General features: G+C 46.6%; 1 protein-coding gene across 3 annotated transcripts in view; it reads right to left on the reverse strand.

The window, feature by feature from the left end:
- Positions 1–213: 213 nt before the first annotated feature.
- ANTXR2 (ANTXR cell adhesion molecule 2) overlaps positions 214–20,335 on the reverse strand; it is a 120,211-nt gene continuing 100,089 nt past the window's right edge. The window contains exon 17 of one of the 3 annotated variants that reach the window (XM_075150467.1): positions 214–2,079. In XM_075150467.1, coding sequence (XP_075006568.1) covers positions 2,041–2,079 — 39 coding nt within the window. In that variant the 3' untranslated portion in view covers positions 214–2,040. Of the gene's footprint in view, positions 2,080–13,590; positions 13,615–13,746; positions 16,942–20,335 lie in introns of those variants that run through there. The other 2 variants (XM_075150469.1, XM_075150468.1) reach the window with 2 other exon arrangements.

Raw genomic sequence — 20,335 nt, forward strand, 5'->3', positions numbered from 1 at the left:
GTCTGGCAGGTTCTCAACAGCTGTGGAACAGTCGGGAGCCCCTGAGTTAGGCCGTGGCAGGCTTTCTCGGCACGCCACGCGGGGCCACAGGAGAGCGGGCTGTCTGTTGAAGACTGTGTCGAGAGTGACCGTGTGCCTGGCAAAATGAAGGGTCTAAGTTGTGAAGAGGATGGGAGGCTGGGGGGAGGAGAAGAAGAAGAAGGAAATAATCACTGAAACTTAGGTAGTAATTTTATTTATAGTCTAATGTGCACACACGGCTGTTGATGATGAGGCTACCAGTGACATGAATAAACTCAAGCAAAAGATGTAAGCGAGTGGATATATGTGAAGGCTTCTTTGGGCAGTGCCGCGAATTTGGACATCGACCAAGAGAATTATTTATGTCCCTTGCAATTTCAACGTAGAGCACAAAGGAGATAATTAGACCAGGATGCTTCGCACTGCTCTTTCCATCTTGCGCACATTCATGCCCACCGAATGTGAAATGTTCGCCTTTTCCCCTCCAACGTGATGGTTGCTGAACTTATTTTTAGTGTCATTTGATAAGCCTCCCTGCTCGCAGAGAGACATCCCACTGACCCAGCCACTGGTCATTGTCTATACCAGTTCCCATCAAAGCGGGCGCGCTTTGTCAGGTTTCGACTCGAATATCCATTTTGCGTCTGAAGTACAGTATCGAAAGTGACTGGATCATTTGAGCCTTTTTCTTCAGCTGCTCCCTCCTTCCTCCCCCACAGTGTTTCCGCTCACGCTAACATAATTTGGCATCGTCGACGTGACACGACACTGGTTTTTCTAAAAAATTATAATACATACATTGTCAATGTTTTGTGATGGCCGGCGCTCCCGTAAATTTAATTTCTAAATTGATGGAAGGAGGTCTTTTTCCACTGCTGAATCTTTACCAATGCTCGGTGCCCCCTCGAAAACCGAGTAATGCACATACAGTAATAGGTCATTCAATGTCAAAAGGCATAAAAAAGATGAGCAAAATCTTCACAGGCTGCTGCTTGCTGTTGCCTTTAATTATATTAATTAAACTTTGAAATTCTCATGCAAAGAGAGTTGCTGGCTTGTGACGCTGAAGAGCCCTTGGAGATTGGGGGGGGGGGGAACCCTGAGATACCAGCTTGGTGGCTACTGCTTTTTTTAATCTACAAAAAAAAAAAAATTACATAAGCCTGCGACTGCTAGGTATGTTTATAGATGATGATGTTTTATGCGCTACTGAACTCTCAATGCAGGAAAGGGGAAAAAACCACCAGCCACAGTGTCAAGGTCTTGAAGCATCAGTCCCTCAAACTCGGCTCAAGATCTCTGGTTACAGGCTGTCTTCCCGCGGAATAACGCTCTATTAATTTTCTTCCTGTCCCGGGTGCATAATGAAAGAAAGGTGTCTTCAAAAACTAAAGGGCAAAGTCTTGCTTGCTACCAATACCTTGAGGCATCCTGTCTACATTTTGTCATGCGTGTGCACTTTTCAGTGTGAGAATGACAAGATTTCCAGTCCGAAGGTTCCCGTAAGGCACGATGCGATGGGAGGCTCGCAAGGGTTTTGTGATCTGACATCGCTGTAAGGCACTCGACTCTTGCGCTTGCTTAGCCTGGTGGGAATTTTTATCCTCCGCCTTTGGCTACTAGTCCCTCTTTAAATAACACGTGCCACCTCTGCATCGGCGAAACTTTGCATCGCCGCTAAAAGCACATGACGTCCTGAGAATCTGTAGTCCTTAAAAAAACACATAAAATAACAAAAATAGAAAGACATTCTCATCTTTGGTGTCTGTGTTCTCCCCTTTGTGTTCTGTAAAAGCATAGGCATGCAGGTCAACGCGTCTCTTCTTGTCACTGTATCAACGCACGGGTGAAACACAGGAGCTCGGCACGGCAGTGCTGGCTCCCGGCAGCGGGGAATGCAGAAACCTTCTGAGTTCGGGCCTGAAGGTGATCCAAGAAATGCGAGGAAGCGCCTGGTTCTCTCTGCTTGGTTGAAAAGTGGCAATGTGGCTGTCTTTCCTCCTGGTATCTCTTCTCCTCCTACTGAGATTGAACTCGGGTGAAGTTGATACATCGGCCCTGGGGGGGGAAAGAGAGAAGCTCTTATTGGTGGAGTAATAAATGCAACCAGGATTTTGCAATGCTGAATATTAGATGCTAGAAGGAGGCTGCAATTTCAATTCAGATGTTTGTGAAAATAACATACCCATGAAAAACCTTTTAAGAATTAATGGAAATTACCCGGAGTGAGGCTCTACATTTGACTTACAAATTTATGATGTTACGAAAGCCGCGATGACACAGAAGACACATTTTGAACGCTCTTGGGTCTTTTGTGAGGATAATTTACAAATTCTCGGTAACCGTAGTGAGCAAACTCAAACCTGTCTAAACATGGTAAAGGAAGATCTCGGCGAAGACAGCTACTCCCCACAGATCTCCCCCGAGCCAAATCCTCACGCAGTGCGGCGCAGATAAATGTGACTGTTAGTTAGCAGAGCGGCTGCTGATTCGAAACTGTATTTTACTGGCAATAACCCGAGCCCTGCATCTATAAACTCCATTCTTACGTGCTTTGAAATCGCTGTGCACCAAAAGGAAAAGCGGTTTCTCTTGGTGTCATACCCGAGTAAATACCACTCTCCCATAAATGGGCCCAGATTAATCTCGACAGCTTTTAGTGTAGCTGAATGAAACAAATCCACTAGCAAAAATCAAGACCCCTTTTTATTAATTTGGGATAAGCACTAAAAATTGTCAGTCACTTCTCGGAGCTCATTTAAATGCCCGAACTCCAAACTGATCATCAGTTTTTGACGTAGGGGGTACTCTCAACAGAACAGCTCCTCTCTTTAAACAGCTCTTCTGGGCACAGCAGCGATACCTTTCCTTTCTGCGATGGAAGAAGCCAGCTTACATCGAGCCTTTGTTCAGGACTTCTCCACCCGGAGAAAGTAATTCTCCACGGTATGGTAGGGAAGTATTAAGTGCCGTATGAAAACACGTGTGGTACGATTAGTGAATGCCAGCCGGCGTCGCGTGTTTTGGCATGAGGTTCTTCATTAATTACAAAGCCTCTCCACTCGGGTGGGCCCTGGAACATAAAATCCCGCACCAGGCGGTCCGAAAGGGGCCCGTAAGGCGACTCCTCAGCCAGGGACCGCGTCTGGGTCTGCGGCAGCTGTTCTCAGCGGCGATCTCCGGGCTGTGGGGGAGATGGTCAAGGGTATGTAGGGGTGCAGGTTTCACAGAGTTTAGAGGGACTTCACGTGAAAGTCTCCTGAAAAGAAAGAAGGCTGAGCATGTTTTCTCTTCTCTGTCCCCTTCAAATCCTACTTGAGGACTCCGAAATTGCTGTGTCTGTGAAGCAGTTTATAAGAGGACTCTAAAAGTAAACTGTGCTAGTTTTGGAATAGGCAGCTGTGCTTACGCTTTGAATCCTTACTTGTTTTTAAAGATGCGTGGCTGGGGGAAAATTACTGCTTTCTTCTTAAACTAGGTGATTGTGGAATTATCGAATGAAATTATGGCTGAATGTCATATTCCTTTCATTTATATATTTTGACCTAAATGTTTTACAGGTTAACGGGGGGGGGTGATTGCACACAGTGTTACTTGGCATTACTCAGGCAAGTCTCAGCTGGCACCTGCCCTTGACTGGCACCGACAGGGCAGTGTTCTGATCAAGGGGGTTTTTTTTCCTAATGCTCTTCTGATGATTCCACTTCTGTCAACTGCATAATAAATATAAAAGTGGTGCAGAGGTGGGTACAGTAATTGTAGTAATTTCTGGCTGCTACCATCTGTATTATAAATGCAGAAGAGATGCGGAGAGATCAACCAGGAGTGCAAAGAGGTTCCTTTAATGGCAAAGTATAATAGGCTTGGACATCTTTATGCGCCTTTCCATTTGCTTGTTTTGCCTATTGTTGGTTTTTTTTAATTAGGCATATCAAAATGAATTCTGTGGTAGAAGCGAAGTATTTCTGGAGCATAACATCCAGAAATGCTGTGCAAATCAAGCACTTCTGATGACAGACCAAATGTTAAATAAACACTGACGGCAAGGATGTTTACATCCAAGTTAATGCCACGATGGAAAAACGAGACTCTGCAAAACGTTAGCAGAAAACAGGTAATGGGGGAATCGCCGCAGTTCCTGGCTGATGTAATTAATATTACCCATCGATACAAAATTTCTGCTTTTGTTCGTAGCTTTCTCACTGTTCTTTAAAGGTAGTTACCAGTGCATGAGTTTTTATGAATTTTCGGCAAATTATTTGACTATTACTTGTTTCGGTGTTAGCATTCAGTTTGCATTTAGAAGGTGTTTTAGTGGCTCAATGCTTTACCTGAGGTCTGAAATCATCACTGGAATCAAAAATAATTTCGTCAAGGTCTGACTGCGTGAAGTCAGTAAGTGCAGGGCGTTAAGAGGGGCTGAGTGTGTTTTTTAGCTCTTGAGAATGGCCTTAATGAACAAGTGTCGTTAAAGGGGCAAACTAGCCCCTCAGTTCTAGGGAAGACGGTGTTCTGTGGCCCTAGCCGTGTATAGAACATTAGGGAGAACTTCCACCTTGCAGTCTGGTTACCAGACAGCGTGGGTTTCCACCTCTGCCTTCGCTGGGATCCTACCAGGTAGCACGACTGTAACTGTCGCTACAAACCCACTGTCAGCCGCGCCAGCAGCGAAGGCTGAACCGCTCTGCGGTGAGAGCTGCTCCCTCTGCGCCGTCCTGGCCGCTCCGGGGCCGGGGGGACACGGCGGGTCTCTAGCGCTGGGCCCTGCTCCGCTGGCCAGGTGCCTTCTCATAAGCGCCCTGCAATTCTGGAGTGTCCATCGTCTTCTAAAGGCTGACCGTGAGAGGTAGGTGATTTTTGAACAATATAAAGGGGGAACTGGGGCGGAAAGGGAATATAAACCTGTGCCTAAATAAATTTAGAAATAGCAAAGCCTTAAAATAAAACTTAGAGGCGGTATCTCAGGAGCTACAGGGCATAGCTTTCACTAGTATTAAGAAAAAGACGTTCCGTTTTGTCCTAAACGCGTCTTCTCTGCCAGCCTCTAGTAAGGGCTAGAAGGTTTTTGGAAGATGCTCCTGTGAGACTTCTTTTTTTCCTTTCTACCTGAGGTAGAGTCCCCTCCACTCTGAACCTACCCGTAGGCATTAAGTTAGTGAGTATATTTGATGTATGATCAGATAGCGCTGTAACTGCTGTGAATTTCGGTACTGGCAACTTTGAGTACCTTTCCTTTTTTAAGAGAAGGGGAGGATGAGAGATTTCAAATGAAAACGGTGTCTTCCATACAAGAAGCCATTTTTTGTGTACGATGTGATGCTCACAGAGGACAGAGCTGAAACCAGGATGTTGGAAAATACACTGAAAGTGCTAATTAATGAGAAGGTCAGGAACACTGTAGTGTCATTAAGGGAACAGCAAATATGCACGCCGGCTTAGCAGAGAACAGCTTCTACGTTTAGGTAATGGGATGTGACAAGGTGCCTGGTTTCACAATACCTACACATGAAATGCATTAAGAAGTAGCTTTCAAGCCAGCGTGTAAAGGGCTTTGAGCTCTCACCATGCCTGCAATTTAAGTCTAACTTGCACAATTACCATATATACCCTTCATATTATTATTTCTTAGCAAAAATAGATACATGTATATCAGCAAGCCTCTCTCTTGGTCTGTTGCCACCGTTTGTTTCACGTACATAACTCTTGCCCCTAAATGCTGGCTTAGAGGGTTTTTCCTTCCAGGACGAGTGATTCCAGACATAGCAGGGACAGAGGAGATCCTTAAACGAGCAATTACCACTATGGTTCCCCACTCATCTCCCATGGTCTCTGCCCCCAACCTCCTTAATCGAGGACTCATGGGGGAGGAAGGAGAAAAAGAAGCAATTGTTTGGTCAGCCAGACCCCTGATCGCGTAACCCATCCATCAGGCAGACAAAACGCCGTTAACTGGAGAACCGCAAAGCACCTAAGCAATGCCAGCTATCAAATCACTGTCAAGATCAGACAATAATAGATAATAACAAATACACTACAAGTAGTTTAAGTGAGATTTTAAACCATTCACGTTCTAGAGGCGCAAACTGAAGTAGGCAGGAGAGATAAAAGACTAATTTTCAATTGTTAAGGATTTATCACTCCAGATCAAACCAATATGAACTGTAGGTTTTCATCAACTAGAAAACTGGGTTGTATGTGATGTAACCAATATCACTGTCTTCGTGCAAGTTGGTTTTGAGAAAAAGATGCATACTTGTGTAAGTTGTTCCTTGAAACGAATTCAGAACTTCCTATGTAGTGATATCTGTTTCCTCATTCAGACCAGCTTTTAGAAACAGAATATTAAATCTTTCTTCTGATTAATCTGAACTTTACGAAAAGGACTATTTACTTAAATAGAAGCACTGTTTACCAAACAGTAGACTCATCAGTCTATTTTTGGCCTTCACAATTAAAACATGCTTGTTTTGTGTAACTAATGACACCAGTGAAATACCATCCTAGCAGCATTGCCACGATCCACCAGCTTGGTGAGTTAATGTTACGCTCATGTCCCCGTACTCAATTAAACAATCAATACAACCAATTTGAAATCAGATGTATCGCGCCTTGTAAATCACTGGATCATAAACCTTAACAATACCAACATGTAGTCAGTATAAAATTGAACTAAATTAGTGGTTCAGGACTTGAGTAATTAAAAAATGAGTTATGCAAGCATTCTGTGATCTTCGTGTGGAATATGGGAGTTGTCTCCATGCTCCGGGTTCAATAGAAAAAAAACCACCCTTAACCCTCGAAGATGCACCACAGGTACGGCAGGAGAAGAATATGGCAGGTTTTAACAAAAGAAGAAAAGAAAGATGAAAGAGATCTATGGCAAGGGTTTTTACCTAAGAAGGAATACTTCTGTATTACGTCAAAGCCATTTCTTAAATTGTTGAATATCTTACTGAATTTAAGCTACGGGGCAAACGAGATGAAGTCCTTGCAGGGCACACAATCTCAAGGGGAGCGGATGCTCGCGCTGAACCGCAGATTACAGCCTCACATGGCAATGCCCAAGGAAAAAAGGCACCAAGAGGTGCCTGCAGAAACAGCCTCGTTTCCTCCGCCGGTGTCACCTTCTGCGCGCCTGTACAGCTCTGCTGGAACCGTGCACTGGGCACGTGGAGGAGGGGACCTTTTGGACGGCTCTCTGACGCGAGCCTGGAACTCAGCTGTTGATGTTGGCTAGAGAGGTATGAAAAGCACTTTAATTTCTGTGTGTGCATGTGCGAGCAAACGTGCGCCGCCTTCCAGCGATCCGTAACGTAACGCTGGGCTCTTCGACGGAGGCAGCGGGGGAAACTGCGCAGGCTCCTCGGGAGCCGAGCCCGCCTCCCGCACGGCCAGAGCTGGCCTTGCCTGTTCAAAGCGTCCTACAAATATGCACCATGTAGCTCCTGCGTGATCTAGAGAGTAAATTAGGCTTTCTTCTCTGCTGTGTTTTTTTTCAAACTGAACTACAGACTTTATGCTCCTTCGGTTACAAGCTGCAAACATGTACTGCCGTAAAACTTTGTCCTGGTCAGCCATTTAAAACTATCTTTTGCGGTGGGTTTTTTCCTCCCCTCGAGTAACACAGCCAGAAGACACGTTGCCCAGCAAACAGAGTTTCAAAATTATGTGCAGGGGTGAGAACGAGAGGCGGCGCTCTCCTGGCGATGACTCATAAATTTTGCTAGATCTTTCCAAACTGAAACAGATGAAAGGCAACAAAGGGCTAGTAGTAGATTTAAAATGAGTAGCAGAATGATAACTGGCCATCACAGAAGTTACATGCATTGTGTTTACTGAGATGAACGCAGAAGTCCCTTACTGAGGTCGCGGGCTGGGAAAGCTCTTCACCCTCCCCTTCCCCCACATCGTGGTATCAGGTGGGACGGCAGTGCTGGGGGGGGGCTGGGCGCCAATGCCACAGCTGCCTGCTTGGCTGGGGAGAGTTTTACTGCCTCCAGTCATGTCAGAGTAGAACTTTTTCTATTATTAAGTACCACCTGGAGTGCCTAGAGCTTTTTGAGAAGCACCTTCTTTAATATATGACATATATGCAAAGAAGAGACAAATACACAGGTTCAGATATATGGGCTCTGTTCTTGCTATTTCAAATGCGGACTGCGTTTGCCAAAACAGCGACAGCATTACCTCCAAAGCTGAAACTTGGCAATAGAACTGCTCCTCTTTCTTTTCCTGCGTGACAGGCTTTTTGTACTCACATGTGAAATACCATACTAATCAACACCTTCTGAACCGAAGGGCCTCGCTGCACAGAAGGACTTTTCCAAAATGAGTATTTAATCACGGGTTGGATAACAAAATGCTGTAAGTTTTCTGGTTTGCTCTGCTTTATTGTGCTGTGTAATCGCCTAAAAGGACGCAATTAAAGGAAGTCAGGTTCTCTATATGAAACCTCGAACCCAGCGTCAACTTCTGGATGCTGTCACAAGGGTCCCAGTGAGATGTGATCGCCTTTGAGGCTGTGGATCCTTCATCACAGCCTTCCTCCAAATGCCACTCAGCTGACAGGTTCAGGCTACCTACGAACCGTAACCAGCATGACGTGGAAAGTTGAAGGGAAAAGTTGCATATGGCTTAATTTCTTTAACATGCTGAGTAACTGTATATATAGGAAAAGGTTCCCTGTACACTGCTGAATTGTTCAGCGTCCAACTTCGGACTGATAAGAAAAACTGCATTTTCCAGAGGAGCGCTTACAGTTCTGTTTTGTCCAGAACAGTTGATTATCCCCTATAATACACAACGTCGTAAAAGGTTGGCTCATTTTGGCCTCGGAGGATCAAGATCCTCCGCTGTCTGTTGCTGACGTTCAGCAGAAGGTGAGAATTGTGCGCTTCTACCCCCAGCTGCAGTGTCCCCATAAAGAGAACATCCCCTTTCGGGATTTCTCATTTATATGGCACACGTGAGCTCTGTGCCCTCCAGCCCAACTGATCGGTGCCCGCATAACCGTGAGGAAGGAGAGGGTTTTAGAATAATGCCACTCCCGAGACACGTATTTAGCGCTGTCATTTACGTTGGCCCTGTCTTCACAGCATTATCAGAGCATCTTTCGTCTCTGTGATCGGTGCACCCTGTTAGCCCAGCTCTGTCGTTCCCCCGGAAGCTGTCTTCTCGCGACAGCTCTCCACGACAGTCTGCCCAGACTGCTGGCGCGGTTTGGATCAGCAGACGAGAATCTGGTTTACCCGATTCTGTTTCTTCTTACACTTACTTTCCCTGTGGTGGCCCAGCCTGCAGTTTGCCTCTCTATAAGGAATCCAAGTTGAGAGTATCGGGTTCTTCCCTGTAGCCGTTTCAGTAACAGCCAGGACTTGTGTAAATCTTTTCTTCTTTGCTAATGCAAGGGAACAGGCAATTTCCTGCTTTCCAAACCTCTTCAGAGTCATTAACTCCCAGTGCAGAGCTTACCGGGGATAATGAACTCCTGCACGTGCTCCTGCCCTGCACACTCACGTGCAGTTGTGACAATAAAAGGGCCTTTTAAAGGAATAAAACCGGCACTGAGATGCCAGCACTGGCAGCACCTTCCTCAAAGTCCTGTAACAAGAGCTGAACAGCGGTGGCTGTTTCCTTGCTGGAAAAATCCCACTGCTTCCCCTCAGCAGAGCCTGGTACCGCGGACTGGAACGAGACACGCCTGCGTCGGGCTGGGGAGCCAAACCCCGCTGTCTCACAGCCTTCAGAAAGGCCATCAGTGATCCTCCCTCGCTGTAGCCAGCAAAAGCAACATTTAACTAGAGCTAGTGTCACCTTGCCCCCATCTCCTGGGCATTAAAATTCTACTGGCATTAACATCCGTGCGCTTCTTTACTAGCTCCCCCGCTTGGGATGTATTTCACTGCTATAACTGTTATAATATTACGCTCACCTCATAAATATCCGTTGACAAGCTGGAGCATACAACTGAAGTTAAGATTATATATATTTTTTTAAAGATAGCTGATTTATATGTTTACTTTGGAGAGGGGTCGCTAACCCACCCATGTCCTGTGCAGCTCTAAGCAGTGTTCAGAGCTTTGAACTGACATCTCTCACACGTGCGCTTTGTCCCCGACAATCAGGTAACCCCTTGTCTCAGAGACCAGAGAAGCTCAGAACATTGTAAGAATTTGGAGTTGCCTTTACTCTTCTGCTAACAGAAACCTGTGTGCTCCGTTGCCAAGCTCTTAGCGCTCAACCTCATCTCTGCAGATGTGCATTGCTACCAGCATGTTTATCTTCTATAAAGCAAAACCGTTTTAAGTTGTCAGAGCTTCCTCCTGTCCTTGCATGTGTTGCGTGATTGCCCACGGCAGACCACCCGCAAGGGGTTTCAGTGCCTGCGTGCTCACCAACTGCCACCCCGATGCGGTGCCGCTAGGCGGCCGCACAAGTTGCAAGTGAAGAAGTCCCGGTCGGCACTGGGACTGAACCACGCTGTGGTGGTAGGTATTTAGCACCTGGGAAAAGATGACTTGCAGTGCTATACACTGCTGGAAGTATCATTTTTCACGGAATAAATCAGCAATGAATCTCTGAGAGGAATGATCTTGAACTGGCCTTATCGCCACAGAACCCGTGGCTACTGATGCAGACATCAGGATCATGTCTAGGGCTACCCAAGGAGGCTTCCTCCCCAAAGTTACTTAATTGATGGCCGAAATGTCACTGCCAGGGATGAGGTAAGCTCTGAACCCCAAGAACAACAATGGATGGGCTCAAAATCCACCTACAGGAACAACAACATAACGAAAAGGAGCAAACTACAGATGAATGGCGCTATGTATTTTTACCCTAAGATGGATTTTTTTTTTTCATTCTAGCAATTTTTGCCGGTAACTTGAGATAAGTGGAAAGTCATATAACGTGCTAATTATCCTCATATTTATGTCATGCAGCCTCCTCAGCGTGTGTGCCCGAACCTCATGATCTTTCCAAGCAATCTAGCGGTCAACTTTCAAAAGCCACATAATCTGAATTTCAAGAACAGTAGTTTCACAATGAAAACTGGCATCATCTGCCTCAAAAAAAGACCGCTTTGAGGAGAATGTGCCAGCACAATTACAGGTACCTGAGTAGCTGAGTCTGCCTTCACAGCCACCTTTCATCCCTTGGTCCTGCTTTAGTTGTAGGCAAGTAAAGTGAACATGGGGTAAAGTGCAGAAAAGGATTACAGGACTGATTTCTTTTAAAAGATAGTTCCTGTCTTTCCCCACCAAATAAATACTGTATTTTAGAGTACAGGCCAACAAAACAAAACTACCAGCAATAGGCTCAAATTAGGTATTTTAAAGATGCTGTCTAAATATATAAAATGCGTAATGGACGGCCAAGAGTCTGTTGCTGCTGTGTCAGACGAGTGTTTCTTGCAGGAAAATATGCAACTCAGTTGTAGCCATCTGCCTCAAACTTCTACCTTAATATAAATATTATGCAGTAAGTATTAATCTGTGGAGAGAAACCCTGTGCGGGTATCTTAAACCCATTTATGTGCTATGTATCTGATGTAGTCCCGATTCAGCAGTTCACTACCGTTGAACAACGTTGCTGAGTTCCGGTTTGTTGGGTTTTTTCAAGTGCCTGTGATTTAGGCGTATGTTTTGGTAAATCTCATGTTGACATGGTTGGCTAAACGTTTGGAGCAAGCGTTCACTGATGCAGAGCAAGCGTGCGTGCATAAAATGCTGCTGTTGGCATCTGGCAGGGCTTGGTATCCGCTTCGTACACACTTTGCTTAGATGTAAATGAAAATACTTGGTGCACTGCAGTGAGGAGTCGAGGGGTATTAGCTGTAGTATTTTTAGTACGCTGGCGGCTTTGAGAAAATGCTATTAAGAACAGCTTTTCACCCCACTAATAACGCTTATTTTGTAACTGGACATATGGACATTTCAGCACAGTTGCTACAGCGAACAAAATCTTCGAAGGACATGTTTTACCGGTGGCGTAACCTTGCGAAACCCAGGACTGAAGGGATTTTGTGGCTCAATATGCTACGTGGCACTGAAAGGAGCGCTTCTGCCAAGACTCCCGGTACTTGAGAGGAAAGAAGCGGGGCTAGACTTTCAGCACTGTTTTCCCACCTTTGAAATTCCAAGTAAGTTCCGCAGAGCAATCTGAAAAGCTCCATCCACGCTGCACTCCTGCTAATCAAGTCAAACGCGAACGGCACAGGCGCCGTACAGCTCCTCGCCTGCGTCTGCACAGACCCGTGGCCTGGGAGCGGGCGACCGTCGGCGCGAGCGAGCGCGCGCAAGAGCTACGGTGATTCTCACCATCTGTCCTCCCCTTGTGTCCGAGTGTCACTTACGTACTGGGGAGGCAGCTCTTGCCCTGACCGGTTTTCAGAGAAGGACAAGGCGGCGAGTGGATTGCAGAGGTATGCAGGCAGCCAAGGGAGGGAAAGGAAACAAGCGCTCAACTAGCGTGAGCATTTGCCATCCTGCCTAGACAGGTTCTGGTAATGAAGAAGGGAGGGATTTATCTTCCTTTGCCAAGTTTTCTGTGACTGCTTTATTCAGCAGTTCTCCAAATAAACTACTGCCTTGAAAAAGAGTGGTTGTGACAAGCTGCCTCTCCTGCGAGTTGGCCTTCCAGGTCTGGGAGAAGAGAGCGCGACAAGCTGCTGAGCCGTTGTGTGGGCCTTAGGGGCGAATAAAACTGTATGCATTTGTAGCATCTGCTTCGAAAGGAGGTTGTGGCAAATATTTTATTCAGCAGAGCTGGAGGTCTCCTGTCTCTAGAGGGCAGGAGTTTGTTGTTTTCCTCATACAAGGCAAGCATTGCTTATGCAAAAGGAGAGGATGTGGAAATGGCCTGGAGAGTCCCTGTTTTTCCACCACGGATTCTTTGGAGCGAGGGCCCCAGCGCGTTCTCCATCTGACCCCTTGGCAGTAAGACTCCCTCACTTGCGGCGCTTCTGCCTCCGCGGAAACACACTGTGGCCTGGCAAGGTTTGACCCTTCTTTCCTGAAGGACACATTCTTGTTTTCCCATTGCAAGCGCCTGCCAATGGAGGGCTCTTCTCCTTCAGATCTAATTACGCCTTGGAAGGCAGATCAGGCTTGTCCTCGCTGCCAGAGGGAAAGTGATCTCTCTCCTGGCGGCCATCCCAGCACACACCCAAGCCGGTGCTGACGCTCGCTCACGTGGGCGCGATAACCGGGACACTTCTGCCGTCATCCCCGGAGTGATACACTGAGCTGTCACTGGGAGAGCTCCCTCTCCTCCGGTGAGAGACCGGAGGGTGGGATTGTAACCCTCATTTCCAGGTGAAGCTTCCAGAGCTCTTCCTTCATTTCTGCGGTATACGTGCATCGCTGCGGCGGGGTGGGGGTGCTGAAGAACAGGGCCGTTTTTCTCTGAGAAATGTCTTGGCTCTTTGAACTCCTCTACAACTTTCTGGGATGAATCCTTGTCAGGAGTAAGTATTACTGGGGATCCCATTTATGTTATGGGAGGGCTCCCGCCAAAGCGACAGCGGGCCTGATCTTTAGTGCCAAACGGTCTCCTCGTGTTAGCATCCTAAATGACTCCTCAAGTCCTCTACATCTTTTTTAGGAAGAAAAGAAGGAGAACATGCTACCAGATGCGTCACATTTCAAGCCTTGTAAAATCAGAAACAGAGACCAATTTTAAGCCCGCTAAAACCAACAAACGTGGTGCTTTGGGGTCTTTTTCATCTAAAAATGCCAAGAATACCAGAAATTTACGGTTCCTAGAGATGGCATCTCTAAAGCAGAAGTCAAACATCTCCACTATTCTTCCTTCCTCCCCTCTGTGCCACTGCTCAAAGTGAGAAGAATGCAATTCTATCTTTCTCTGAAATCAGAGGTAACAACAGATAAACCGTAACTGTCAGAAGAACCATCCTCTTCAACTCCTTTTCTCCTCCGTCATGACCTCAACTCGGGAAAGTCCCCTTCAGGCCTCTCCTAAAATCTCCCTTCTTTAGGAATACTTCCCAGTCTCTAACCTGGGCTTTTCTGAAGACATGCTGTCGTCTTCAAATGGCTCGCGTATTTAAGAAGCAGATGCTCTACAGCTGTAAAGTCCGTAAGTCATCCAGGGGTCATGTTCTCAGCTCGTAACAGAGCAGCAACATGGCATTCGTATCCTAGCCAAAAACGTGGCCCGTTTGATTTTACGGTATCTGACTGGCATATGATAATTACTTGCAAAGAGAGAAGTCACCCCAATTATACAGCATTTAGGATGCAACATTTATCATGCAATTATTATGAGGAAAAATTCCACTTAAGAAATTCTGTGGGAAAATGTGAGTCTGCTTTAAGACGTAGCTATGATTTAAGTGGATTCTCTTAGGAGGGAGACTAGAAAGGCCCCGGCAGGGCGGGAGGGTGCAGCTCCAGCACCATTGTGACCCCTTAGGTTGAGGTGGCTCTGTGGACGGCAAGACAGAGCCCCCGCAGGAACCTCGCTCTGCCACGCCATTGCCTGCACACGCTGCGTGTAGCAGCCCTCTAGATGCCACTGTGATCCAGCTGTCGCTTCACCAGCCGAAGCCTTTCCAGCAGTATCTGACAGCTGGATCCTTCACAGCGATAATGAATTCAGCATTAATGACACTGACCACTGGGCCCAGTAAGGAACGCGGAGGCCAAGCTGCTTCCCCACCCCTCAACCCGTGTCGGCTTCCCCAGTACCGTGAGTACACGTCAACGAGTCCGCTCTCCTTCCTGCAGACAAAACCCCGCAGCACATCATTAGGCTTTTGTTATAATTCGAAAGGATTAGTAATCATAAACTACATGGACTTTTGGATATCCTCCCACCCACCCAAAAAAAAAAAACCAAAACAAAAAACCACCACCCTTCTTGGGTCAGAGCAGTGTTGGAAGTGGCAGCTCCAGAATCCTCTACCTTGGAGCAAGGCGTAAATCCTTCCCGAACGCCAAGCCCTCATGCAACACCGTAATTAAAATGACCGCAGAATATATTTTCTCCTGTGGCCCGCTCCACATCTGATTTAGACCTTCTGGATTACGAGAGAGGAGAATCTATGAAGCTGTCTGATTTATGTTCATACACATCGCTGTCAGTCTGCCTTGCTCTCAGTTTGCAAAGATGTCTATTAATTGTATGTCAGGCATTTTTCAAATGGTGCCAATTTATTGCTATTGTTGCTAGCATTACTGCTGGTTGAAGCCCTAGCCATCGACCCATGATCCACCGTACTCGGAGAACGCAGACGAAGAGATTGCTATAACTAGTCTGTTACGGTAACAAGCGCTGATTTCCGATGCTAATAAATGGGGACAAAGATGAAACGCCAATACACGTTTCCACATCTCTCTAGTATTTGAATTAGGAGGTGGTGCCTCTGTCCAGGAACACAAACTGTTACAAGTGAGGGCTGCGTGTCTGGCCCCCTTGCATACAAAATTAAAGCTTAATCTCCCATTTGGACACTATAGACGGCAGAAGAGACACGCTGCTAGGAGTCCCAGTGCTCTGGTGAACTGTAGCTACTCGTAGCAGGCACAGGTCACAGCAGCCTTTGAATAGCAGAGCTCTCGCGGGATGGAAGATGAGGATCAGTCAGCAGCCAGCAGAGGAAGAGAGGAATGCAAGAGTGCTCCTCGTAGAAGAAGTTACTCCAGCAAGCAAGACAGGGTGGGCAGCACGCATGCGGCAGGTTTCTGTAGTAATTCTTTGCCAAGAGGTCAGTAATTTAGGAAGACTTCTGTCCTGGATTATCCTGACAGCTAGCAGTACCCTCCTCATTTCCTACGAGCAAGGCATTTGCTAACAATTCACTCGGACGTACTGGTGTCACAGTTATCAGCTTCTGTTGACTTTTAGGCACTGCTTCCGATCTCACGTGTCTTGCTGAAAATCAGGAATAGTTCCTTTAAAGTCAGCAGCGTAAAGCTCATGGAAATAAGATCAGAAGCTGGTCCTCAGATCGTATTATGACAGTGTGGTGTCTATCACGGGCTCCTTTTCAGGACTACCAAGCAGTTGGCCCGTCAGAAGCGGTGCTGGCAGCCTCTAGGATGTGTGCACTGCAAAGAGACACTGCTCGAGTCCTGCAGCAGTTGTGCTCTTTTCCTTCCTCGTGGACTGGGGTCTGTGGGTTGAAATCTGTATTCTCTGAAGTATTTTTTCCTCATTGGAAGTCACTGCTACAGACGTGCTTAGTGGAGATGCTAATGTTTTCCAGAAGCTAGGAGAAGTGTCCTGTGGGGACCCAGTCAAACTGCATTTATTCTCTTCCCTGTACGTTCTTCCTAAGCGTGCATTACCAGCTACTACTGGAAAAAGGATCTGGTATGGGTCTTTTTATGCTCTGAAGCCTGAGGAAGGATAGGGTGTTTACCGTCTACAGAGCTACCCGCATGGGATTTGCTTCTGTCGCTGCCCAGACGCTGTCTAGATCACTTGACTTACAAGCACCTCTGCGCTGCCCATCTTTCCTCTTAGGAGCTCTCCCGAGATACAAGGGGGAATGGTGCTGGATTTTGTTCTGTTTTTCAGCTTCCACCTTTCCCTTTCTCTTTTCTTTTGCTTTGATCAGTATTATTTGTATAATGAGTTCGGTTTTTGGTGAGGCTTCATTATACGTATGCCCAGAGATCTTGGTATTAAGTGTGTTTTATAAATTAATAAATAAATATGCTCATTTGTGGTAGAATTTCTATTGTTGATTTGGGAACAGTAAGCTCTTGCAAATCTCAGCTTTCACCTTGCCAATCACTGTATTCCTGTAAGTGCACTGCAGTTATTTGGAACCTTGTCTGGGTTGGTGTTGGCATCCTTTTGCTAGATTACATTTATGCATTAGTACCATCTGTGCCTGCTGTACCTTCTGTGAGTTAGCCCTGGCCAAATGACTGGCATTTATCTGGAAGTGCACTGAAAAAAAAAAAAAAAAGAAAGAAAGAAAAAGAAAGGGGGGGAAGGAGGAAGAGAGACAATAAGGATGGTACCTAGCGCTTTATGCTTGCTGCTGGCACTAACGGATTTCGGGCAGGAAGACGCACCGGTGAGCACAAACACCTGCACTGATGTCCCTCATTTCAACTGCTAATGAAATCTGCCGCGTCCTTTCTGAGTATTTCTCTCTAAATAAGAGCTGCTTCATCCTGTCGTGGTACTCAAGTAAATTCTCCCTACCCTTGTGTTCTGAAGGAAGGACAAACTGGCAAGACTTAAGAGAAGAAACTCTTGCAGTCTGAGGGACGGGTTTGGACTGGTGATGGTCTTTTTCCATTGCATCTTGTTTCAGTTAGGTCAGAGGGAGTTCGGACCGAGTGATGCCTTTAATCTGTCAGCTAGTATTGAAGGTTATTTACAGTAGTGATTGCATATAGGAAAGCAGATGTCACCATGCTGGGTTTATCATTTTGCGTTCTATTCAAAAAAAATAGGGTGTCAAAAAAAAGGTGTGAAACAGCCTCTTATGGTTTCTTTCCTAGAAATAAAGGGAGAGGTGAGCATTTTCTTCCGTTACGGGTTTTTAAATGTTTGTCATCTTGTTCGTCATAACGAACAAAAAGTGCTCCCTGTTGAACGTCAGAGAATACTGATAAACGGCAGCGTAGTGACCTCCTTCGAGGATTCCTGAGAAATGGGAGCATTTTGCGGAGGCCAAAGCTTCACGACTAGCAGTCGTAGAGCAGCAAGCAATACACCGCTGCCGTGCCTTCGTGGCCAGTCAAGGACCAGAGCCAGTCTCCACCTCCCGCCTCCTCCTGCCTGGACTTCCCTCTCCCCGCTGCCTGTCGCGGCTGAGGTAGCTTCAAGAGAAGGGCCTCCGAACCGTGCGTCTCTGCGCATCTGTGAGACAAGGAACGTCTTAACGCTAGCACGGGGAAGGGAGTTGCTGGCAAAGCCAATGAAAGCGTCATGGTCCAGCCCGTCTCTGGACACAGGCCGAGGGGCAGCATCCAGAGCACCCCTCCGATATCTGGAGTCTCCTTTTGCCCCAGTGCGGCTACATCTGCCCGGTACAGCTACCTGCAATGAGGTAAATGGCTCCTAGCTCTGCAGCTCCCTCGTCCCGATGAATACAGTCTGGTCATTTAAGAGATTGTGAACTAAAAGCAAAGATTTCCTCTTTCTGCTATATTTTTGGTTTAAGACCAGTTCCGTTGAACCCAAGAAAAAGAACTTTTGTGCATACTCTTAGTTGACGGCAGTTTGGATCAATTTGTCCTAAGTAGGTGGGTACAAAATATGAAGAGCAGATATAAATACAAATGAAAGAGTTCTTAAACTGAACATAACTGTCTGCTAAGAATTGAAAAGAGAATTATCTGGCCTAAAAATTACTTTAATTAAATCAGTGCAATGTCAGTCTGTCAAGAAAAATAATGTGCCTCACCCAGCCTAACCTAGATGAGAGAAAAAAAGCACACAAGCTTCTGGCAGAGGGGTAAGACGCCACCTCTGAGCTGAACGCAGTTCCTGCCGAGGCTGCCGAAGTCAACGTTCTACTCCAAAGAAGGACTCATCTTTGTGTTAGCCTGGAACTCTCTCTTACTTGTAACGTAAGCGTTCCCTGAAATTAGGATGACCTTACAGTAGATCCTCTCAGCAAGAAGACGTGTTGGGAGTATCGGCAGTTTTACTTGCGCGCCGTTTGATGCGCAGGCTGTTCATGGTATATATATATTTTTACTGAGATTTGAATTTGTAGAGTAGAGCTTGTGATTTATACGTATACAGTATGTCTCCTTAGGGGCTCACCTCCAACGCCAGTTCTTGCCGCTTAGGTGTTTTGCGTTCGTGGGGCAGGTGTCCTGGTGTGGGAATACAAGTCGCATCCCTTCACCAAAGATACTCTTCGGTAAAAGCGATTTATAGTTCGGCGAATGGCATAACCACGACTTGTGCGGGCTGCCTTTTGCTGTGGCGCTTCTACAGCAGGTGGCACGAGGACTCTTCGCAGCAGCGCCACCACGACAAGCCAAGCCGTCGGGCGTCAGCAGTGCTGACGGCAGGTTCCGTCGGCCCTGGCGCACGAGGAAGGCGCGTGGCTAGCCCCCGGCCTCTCGCCCGCCCTGCCCGCCTAGGCCAGCCGGCAACAGGGGAGGGAGGTCCGGCCTGTGCCTGCGGAGCCCCTCCTGGAGGAACAGCTTGGAGCACAGCCCGCTGATGGCACGGGAGGTACAAAAGCAACGGCGGCCGCGCTTGGTCTGCTGCGTGAAGGTCGGCTTTTCAGACGCGCTCTTACAGGCACACGGAACTGATCTGTTCCCCAAAAATACTTGTTGGCATTCTCTTCTGTACACGCTGTGCTGTCTTGAACACTCTTACTTCAGATTTACATCAGGATGGAAGAGAAGAACTAGCTAGTTCTATAAATATTTATATATAAAAAATGCTTTTTTGTTTTGTTTTGTTCTGAATGACCACTTTGACACTGGGCAATCTTTTCTACTAAGAAGATGATATTTGGATTTCAAGATTTGCTTTTTCTTTCTTTCCTTATGTTCTGTGTTAAACATATGCTATACTTTATATTTAAAAACTAGCAGCAGACTGAAAAAAATAGCCCTCGCCACAAAAATATGTTTGCTTCATTATCAAAAGCTTCTGGTTTCTTGTATTTTTGTTTAACACGTGGGGGGGAAACACCCCTGAGGACAATTTAAGAATGCGAAACTAACTTTTAAGAGCTGTGGAGGGAGTGAACATCTGGTTCTTCATTTGCAGCATATATAAGGCTTGTCAGAGCTTAGAGCTATACATTGCCATGTAGAGGTGGTGATGAGTTGTCAGCTTTGTAATTAAGGAAGGAAGCCCCTCCACTTCATTTAGAAATTGGCCTCTACTGAAAAACTGCACGGATACAAATGACAAATGACCAGCGCCTGACATCTATGTAGGTTCCCACCTTCTGACCTAAAAGACCTTCTCTCTTAATTCCCTGTCTGGGATTACACAGGGTTTTCCTATTGATCTTCTGCTTCTGTATATAGAAGTACCTATCGCCTACCTAGGACGGGGGGCGAAGGAGAGGCAGCAGCTGAAAGCTAGGTCTGTGTATGGCCTAGCCAGATCACAGCCATAGCAAGATGGGCGACCCATCTTCCAGGACTCAGATGTGAAGCAACGTGCTACCCATTATTTTATGCATGCGACCGTTATTTTATATCAGCTCAGCCTTTGGTTTTGGTTCGGGGGGGGGGACAGGGACGACAACAACTTCATGACGAGTCAGATCGGCGTCTGTGTCCTGCCGTGCCCGTGCTGGGAGCCAGCCCCCTCTGTCCCTGCGGCTCTGCAGCCTCACTGCCCTGGG

The sequence above is a fragment of the Calonectris borealis genome, chromosome 4, assembly GCF_964195595.1.
Source record: "Calonectris borealis chromosome 4, bCalBor7.hap1.2, whole genome shotgun sequence".
Taxonomy (NCBI): domain Eukaryota; kingdom Metazoa; phylum Chordata; class Aves; order Procellariiformes; family Procellariidae; genus Calonectris; species Calonectris borealis.